Consider the following 8688-nt stretch of genomic DNA (forward strand, 5'->3'; position numbering starts at 1 on the left):
AGAGGTGGTAGATGCCCCATCCCTGGAAACAATCAAGGCCAGGTTGGACAGGGCTTTGAGCAACCTCATCTAGTTGAAGATGTCCCTGCTTACTGCAGGGGGTTGGACTAGATGACCTTTAAAGGTCCCTTCCAGCCCAAACTATTCTATGATTATATGATTTGTAATTGTATACTATTGTGCATAAGGAATTCTTTTAATAGATTCAGTATCTGAGAGAAAATTATTATGTTGGATTATCTAGGAAAATGTTTAAGGTGGTAATCCCCCAATCAGTTAAAATTTCAGTGATAGTTTAGGTACTCAGTGTAGATCAACAGCTTGTGCAAATTCTAAGTCTGGAACTGCTGATTTGTGGGCATATCTTTCTTTCACTTTCTTGAAGCTGATATTAGGGAGAGTGAACTTCAATGAAAAATTATTCTCTTGGTATGCATCTGTAATTGGAAATCTCAAGAGCTGTGTTAACATTGGAGAGCTTAAAGTTAATTGTATTAGGTATTAAAGAAGAAATGAAACTGACCTTTTAATGTAAAGTTATTTCCTGTAGTTTTACTTAATAGCTAACTGCATACTACTTCATTTTACAGGTGAATTATGGGAAAGTCTGTAATGAAAGTAGAAAAGGACTCAAATTCACTGTCTCTTGTGGCTGCAATCCAGAGTTTGCCTTTGTACCATATGGTAGTACCATTGCAGTTTATACAATTTTCACAGGAGAGCTGATAACAACGCTTAAGGGGCATTATAGTACTGTCAACTGCTGTGTACTTCAACCTAATTTTCAGGTAAGTAAAGTACAAACAATATTGCAGACAACCTGTAATATTTATGCAGATTACCAAAGCATTTGCACAAAAAGTGCTAACTTTTCAGGGATGTGCTTTATTCAAAGATCTTGACATAAGAGGGGAGTTCTGTGGGCTATGTGTCAAGAGAGAAAGGTTTGGTCACATTCTGGGGACAGCTCTTTATATATTGGGTTCCTTCCACTATTCATTTCATCTCACTCAGGAAACTTTTTGATGCAACTATAGGAATTTTTTGGCTTATATTGTCATTATTAAATTGTATGCATTAGAGCTTTTCCTCGTTTTCTGTAAGACTGAAGAGGAGTCATTTGTCTTTCTCTGAGATACTTGACTAATCACACTAAGACAGAATGTGACGTGCATTTCAATGCAGTGTGTTGGTTTTGCTATCAGTACTGAGAAGCCTCTCAAGAGCTGTGCTGCGGTGATCTTGCTCAAATGCCTGTAGTTATACCAATTACTGTATCTACGAGCAGTTTGGATCATTGAGCGTAATGAGCTTCTTAATCTGAGAACATTTCACCTAAGGAATGCTGCAACGTTACAGGGACTCATGGTGCTGACAGCCTGCTTTTCTCTTCCTCTATGTCTATGGTATATTTTTCTCTCGTAATAAAAGACTAAAGGATAACAAAGCTTAATTTGTTATGAGGAGCTTTACAACATAGCATTCTTATGGCTTGTGGTGTGGCAAAAGCAGAGTGGATCTTACTATGGATTTTAAGGGCGTTACATAGTTGTCCTTAGGTGCTGAGGATTGTACGTCATATTCCAACTTCTCCTTTCTTAGGTTTTGTTTCTGAAATATCAGGCAGAAATACTTGAGGCAGAAAGACCACGTGGGCATCGTTTCATGACGTCTCATACAGTATATCATAGAAGTGAATCTTGTAGCTCTTGCTTTGAGTCCAAAATTATGTTTCCCCATCACTAAGGCGGACTTCGCTGAAAGTTTTGGATGCATTATCGATGGAGCAGTAGAGCTGGAAAGCAGTTCTGGCATGAATAGGCAGTGAGATAGTAGATCCACTGAAAAGTGGTATGTTCACATTATAGCTAAGGCACATCTTTTTCTGGACGGTTCTTGACTAGCTTAAAAAGCCCTTTGTGTTTTTAAGAATATTTTCCCAGCAGAAGTGGTAATGTGTTTATATTAAGTCATCTTTTATATCCTTTTTGATAAGTAGAAGGGGTGAGGCTCAATAAATCTCACCGTAAATCATGTTTTCCAGCCCTGGAAATGCAAATCTCCTTACAGTGTTTTTGTCTTGGCTTTTAAGATGTTTCGAATAGGATCAGTTGTATGAGCATGCACACGAATTGCATCAGTCGCTATAGCAATAGGTTTATGTTGGCAACAACTTCATTTGTTTATCTTTTGTGATTCCTGATTTTCTTGCAGAATCACCCTTTTCCAGAGTTCAGGTCTATATTCTAGAAGTGTGACTGGATTTTATTTTTCTTTAAAAGCTCTGCTTTTAGTTGTATTAAATCATCGCTCTAATGGAGTAACATTACTATAGTCAGTGCATCAACACCAAAGGTAGTGGTGGTGTTATTTTAAGTGTTTGTGTTCACACCTGTACTTTCAAATAGCTCATTCTGCTTTGAGACAAGTAAGTACATTCATCAGTCTTCATATAATTCCAACATTTCCAAGTTAACATTCCTTTCCTGAGAAACGGAGTCGTTTGTAAAATTTGTAGTTACCTGTTTTGTATTACTCTTGCAAGCAATATTAACTATATGTTACAAAGTTACTCACAGCTGTGCATCTCTATTTTCAGTTACTAATTGTAAATAAAATTAGTCCTGCTTGACAAAAACAACTTTGTTTGTAACTACTTTGTTACAAATTGTTTTGACTGACGCTGTTTATATTCCTGTATCTTAACTCTACAGTAACTGAATCCTTTAAACACCTTTTCCTTTCTCTTGTTTAGGATAAAAGAAATGTCCGGTAGTTCATTTGTATCTGTATCATCATTCCTTTTTTTTTTTTCTTTTTCTTTCTTCTTTCTGAATAGCATATTAGGTCCCTTTCAGCTTTATAGTATTTTAATACATATTAAAACATAATTAACATAAGCCAGAAGTTCTCTTAGACGACTCTTCTAAGTCTCTGACACTAATTATATGTCTACTGGTGAAGTAGCACATATGAAATTAGTACACTATCTTCATGTGAAACAAGGTTTACATCTTTTCTGTATAGTTTCTACCATTTCGTTTTAGTTGTGAGTCTCTGTTATTAAGAGTAGTTGTTAAGAGTTTTCTTCATATTAATAGTGTTCTGAACTTTTTCTGCTGTCTTTAACCCTGATGACTAATTTTTGTCACCCTCGAATCTGGTCCTTAGACTTCCATACTATTTTTTTATTGTGTTCAAAGCTTTTGATTTATATTGACAGTTATAATTGGTGTTATAACACCAGTCCTTCAGGTTCTTTCTGTTCATTAACTGTGTTTTGATCATCATCTGTGTTTCACCTCATAACTGGAGTATGCTTTAAAAGAACTTGGCACCAATTATGTATTTGAGGTGAGAAGTGTCTCCTGTATGCTCAAAACTTATAATCAAATATGATCACTGATACCCAAGCAACTAGCTATATGCAATCCAATGATATTAGCCTTTATCTGTTCTTTTGAGGTCCAAATTAACTAGCAGATTTGTGTGGAATATATTTTGTGTTTGAGACATTGTGTGGAGCTGTCTCCACAGCATGGTACAAGATTTAGTTAATGTGTGTGTATATGCCTTTTGAGATCCTGGGAATAGAGCCATAAAATCCACTATATTATTGTTGGCCTAAATTATTCTTACGTAAATATCTCTGTAAAGTTAATAAGATGTTAGTCTGCTTGAGTAATAAGAACTGCAGAATTTGGCCCTTTAATAAGAGCCATTAATTTAATAGGAGGCGGTAATTTCAAGGGTGGTGTGGAAGAGGAAGTCTTAATTGTGTAATCTTTTAGATGATGTTTACTGTTGGATCTAATAAACGAGATACCATTGTGCCATATTAGCTGCTTAAAATAATTAAAGTAAACAAACAAGACCTACGTTTCCCTTTCAGAAAAAGAAATGGAGTAAAGAACCGTGCATGAATAACATGTCATAAAATACTAGGTATGCATCAGGAAACAATTTTGCTTTAACTTAAAGCTGCTTGTATTGTTCAAGAAATGCCAGTGACATTTGCAAAGGTATTTGGAAAATCCAGTGGTAGGCTAATAAGTAAAGAAAACTGAAATATAAATTAGGTTTCATTTACGAGCTTTCCTCAGAAAATTAAAATGTAATATTTCTATATATAGTATACCATAAACCTGCATAGAGCACATTTGTAGTAAAATATATGTGTATGTCCTGTACTGCATGTGGCTTGCTGGCTCTTCTTTTGACTGACTTAAAGTATGAGTCACATTTCAGGTTTTAATAATTAATTATAAGTATTACTGAATGCAGTGGATATTAACTGAAGATCTTGCAATGCCAGGATCAGAAAGTGAGACAAGTGGTAATAAAGAATAAATGGAAGTGTGCTGGTGTCACTATGACATTGCTTACAAGGAGACGTTTTGGCATGGGAAGAAGTTTTAAACTTCTATTGGTAGAACTTTAGTTTTAAAGATAGTTTTAAAGTTCTGTGATATTCTGTATCCTGTCAAAAACAGGAGGCACAAGTAGAGTACTGCTGACAGGAAAAAGTGGGATTTGTCCTATACCTTGGTGTAACTTTGACCTGTCTTTGTTTAAGCAAGATAAGTAGGATGTGTTTTATGCATGAACGATTTCATGCATGGGACCAGTTTTACAAAAGTATGTTAGCTCTCTTGAATAAGATTACCCACATAAATGAGTATTTATAGGAATTACTCATTAAGTTCCTGCATCAGCTGCCAGTGTAAATCTCACAGTTATAGAATTAAATATACATGATATAGGAGACTTTCTACAAAGGCAGAGCTTACAGTGAGCTAATGTATTAATAATGTGCACAAAGTTGCTACTTTAAGTGTAAAAGCCAACATATTTAAAGTAAGGCTTTCTTGCTGTGAGCCTTAATAAAAAAAAAAAATACTTTGTATTTCATTAAGGCAGTTTAAACACACAGCAAAGCTCAAGTGTTGTCAGACATTGCATATAATATGTAGGAGCATGGTTCAAGATTAGAGACGTGAGAATGTCTTAATGCATGTTCATTTAAGTAGCACTTTGGTAAAAAGAAGCATTATTAGTGCAAAATTTTCTGCAAAGATGGTGCAGTATTTCTCATTAGCAAAATTTCCTCAGTTGAAAGTGACAAGAGAAATCTGTATTTTCTTTAATAAAGAGCTAAGAAAACTAAGCTATATTTGACTCTTAGCTGTTTGGTGTAGAGACTGTTTGCTTCCATGTATTTGCAGGGTGCCTTGCACAATGGGATCTCAGTCCTTAGTCATTACCATAATAAATAGAGTTATTTATATTAAAAATAATAAATTGATCTTTCTGATCTCTGCCTTCCCAACAGGATACAGGCTTCAAATTGTTCTTTATTTGTTCTTTTCCTTCCCTGCGCATACTGGAACTCTGTTTACTTAATACTTCTTTGTTCCATACGTATGAACTCTTCTAACATGTATTACTAGATGCTTTTGAGTTGATTCACATTTTTCAATTATAATAAAATATCTTTCCCTTTTTTCCCCCCTTACTTTTCCGTTGAACGTAAATCATCTATTAAGCTTCCTAACTGTCAACATCAGTTTCTTTTCATGAGACATGAGATAGGGAAGAATAAAAGTGCGTTTAAGCAATAAAGTTCATTTGAATGTGGGTAGTGCTGTTTTGGTGAGCAATCTGAGAGAAATATAAAAATTTACTCATTTTGTTATCAAGATTATAATACAAATTAGAAATTGGATTATTGTCTTTACTTTAAATAAATATTTCATACACCTTTTTTCCCAACACTATATCTATGTCACTGTTCAGTAAATTTGTGTAAAAGTAATTTTTGCTTGTTTTCCTAAAGGAACTTTATAGTGGTAGCAAAGATTGCAATATCCTTGCGTGGATACCAGCTCTTCGAGAGCCAGTTCCTGATGACATTTCTGAAAAGGTAATGGATATTTGAGTTTCAACAATACTTTTTATGGCTGTTATACTTGTGGAGGTGGTGTGGAAATTCAATGTGAAGTATGTGTTTCGCCATCAAAATTCGTAACAATTCCTAATTAAGAGGAGAATCACCTGTTTCTGTGCAATCTGTTGATTGTTGTGGTGTTTCAAGAGGACATTTTCTTTCATAGTCTAGTAAAATCTTTTGCAGACTTCTAGCTTCTCACTTAATTAAAAGTAGTACTAGTCATTTAGCTATCAGTCTTTCAACTTCTACTTTAGCTTCCTTAATTTCCAGACTGTTTTTTTGTAGTTTATGCTATTTTGGAGTTGGAAGGGTGCCAAAGATTGTATTTTAAATTGTTTAAGAATATAGTGTGTTATAAATAGTAAGATTAGGAATGCCACACTTCATACCAAAATATTTTTGATACAGAAATATAATAAAGCTTCTAAATGAGCTTATTTTAGTGTCTGAGGCAAGATGTTCAGGCTGTTACAGGAAAGATTATATGTAACACTTTTTTCCAAGAGAGTACTTTCTCTCTCTTAGTATTAGAGCTGAGCAATAAAAATTTCAGTGTGCAGTTTGAGGGGGAAAAATTCTGGATTTTAGGGAACTGAAATCACTCACAGAATCAAAGTCTGGCATACTGTACGAATGTCTAATAGCATACAAAAATTACACTTTTTAAAATTTCTGAAATGCTCCATTTTGGATGGGGAAATTAAAAAAGTATCACATTTTTGTAACACTTGCTTGGCTTTCTAAGACAACTTATTTCAAAACTATCCTACAGTTAAGAAAAGAAGAAAAAAGTAGTTTCAAAGGTTAGATACCCTAAACCCAAAATGTGTTCAGTTGACTCAAAACAGACATTTTGCTGTAACTGTGAATTTGGATATGTGTGAATTGTTTTTTCTTAGTCTGAAAAACAAAAACAAACCCACAGCAACAAGATTATTTACCCTGCTCTGATTAGAATTGCCTCTTTAAATTTGACGTGGTGGAGTTATGTACTATGTGCCATTGTTTTGAAATCTGTTAGGCTACAGCTGTCCTCTGCAAATACTGTAGATGAGCAGAGGCTCTGAAAGAAGCACTTCTGCTCTCCATGGGCCTCTCGCCCCTGCTGCCTCTTATGTGCTGGAGCAGCCATTGGAGTGCCTGTATGACCAGAATCTGAACCCAAGGTAAAGGTGAAAAAGAAAAAGATTTTACCCGGATTCAGTGCACTGTGAAGCTGCACAAACCCTTTAGCTTGCCCCGAGAGGGGCTGAGGTGAGAAACAGTTGTTGGATGTGGATAGAGGCTGGGGCTGCTTCTTGAGGCAGTAGTACTCGGTTATCCTGGGCCAAGGAAATTATGACTTAATACCAATGATGCAAAAAAAACTCACAGTAACATCTATGTGTCATATTTTATACCAGACATTTGTAAAACTTGCAATCGGTGCTCCAGATACTTCTTGTTGAAATTGGAATTAAATAGAGCAGTATTTCTTATAATTTATCCTGTTCCTAATCAGTGAAACGGCAAAAGAAGTGGTTAAAAAAAAAATCCAGCAGCCGTGAAAGACACGGTAGTTTGTCTGTGTTTGTCACATATAGGAATTTAAGATATGTCTTTACATTATTTGATTTTAATATTTTTAATTAAGCAACCACTGAGAGAATTTTTATTTTCTTCAGTCTCCAGCTGAACAGCATTTAAATCCGGCATATGAAGACGCATGGAGCAGCAGTGATGACGAAGGCTGAACTTCAGATATCTGCTGGTATAGAATTGACATTCAGGCACTGCATTCATGGACTTTATCTACAGAAAAGGATATTGTTGGATTTATTACAACTGGATTTTTGGTACAGTTCTGTTAGACCAAGGTCTTTCAGAAATAAGTTTCCACTGCTCTCTGTGTTCTCTCTTCACTGTTGCAGTTAAATCTAAAGGATTACTTTTTCATATTTACTGATGTTTATACTTAGCCTTATGATTGGAATACTTTATTCAGTGTTGCACAGCTGATAAAGGAAAAATAAAAGCCCTTGGGACCAGTTAACATTGCATTGTTTCTGATGTCACTAATACATAAGGAGATAATTCCTTCTTTTCCAAGAGACGTGATATAGAGTATTTTGCCTGAAGGAGGACTAGCTCAGGGATACTTCCAGCTTATTTTTATCAATATCTAGATGGAGCAGACTGCATCCATTTTAAAGAGCTGATGTGCTGTGGGAACCAACAGGATTTTGTGCCTCTTCTTTTGCTTTCCAGTTTTGCATAAGTTTCTCCATAAATGCAGTTCAGAAAGAGCTATAGCTGCGGTCATCTATTCAAGGATTTATATGCTGACCCCATCAACTAGTATCTGAATCTGTCCCAGAAAGCTGAGAATAGAAACTAGTTTAATTAGAGTTTTTGTTGCTCCTGCTAGCAGGTTTTTAAGATCAGCCTTCTATGCATGAATCTCATGTTTCCCTAGCCAGCATGAAGCATTCCTGGACAAAAACAGGCTTGAGGCACAGCACAAGGCTGAGGGTGGATCGCATTTCAACTTAGAAATACCCAATGTAGTTCTTCAAAAACGTTGTGATCTGAATTTGTGGTTCTAATGCCTGCTCTGTTGTGAAAGGGGGAAGCTTTGTTAGGTTATTGTCTCATCTCAATACTAGTTTGTGCTTCAGACATAGCACAGTCGTCCGACTGAGAGCCGAGTTAGAGGCTCCCATAGGATGTACATGCGGACGAAAAATTTGTTTCAAAGT

At 35.5% G+C, this 8688-nt stretch overlaps 1 protein-coding gene across 6 annotated transcripts in view; it reads left to right on the forward strand.

Moving 5' to 3' along the window:
• Nucleotides 1-7986, forward strand: part of ERCC8 (excision repair cross-complementation group 8) — a 35950-nt gene extending 27964 nt beyond the window's left edge. For 5 of the 6 annotated variants that reach the window (XM_014965069.1, XM_014965072.1, XM_014965070.1 and 2 more), the window contains 3 exons: nucleotides 591-788; nucleotides 5837-5923; nucleotides 7615-7986. In XM_014965069.1, the coding sequence (XP_014820555.1) occupies nucleotides 591-788; nucleotides 5837-5923; nucleotides 7615-7683 (354 nt within the window). In that variant the 3' untranslated portion in view covers nucleotides 7684-7986. Of the gene's footprint in view, nucleotides 1-590; nucleotides 789-3892; nucleotides 3946-5836; nucleotides 5924-7614 lie in introns of all 6 variants that reach the window. The other variant, XR_001414409.1, reaches the window with a different exon arrangement.
• The last annotated feature ends 702 nt before the right edge of the window (nucleotides 7987-8688 follow it).

Source organism: Calidris pugnax, unplaced genomic scaffold (genome assembly GCF_001431845.1).
Source record: "Calidris pugnax isolate Ruff unplaced genomic scaffold, ASM143184v1 scaffold273, whole genome shotgun sequence".
NCBI lineage: Eukaryota > Metazoa > Chordata > Aves > Charadriiformes > Scolopacidae > Calidris > Calidris pugnax.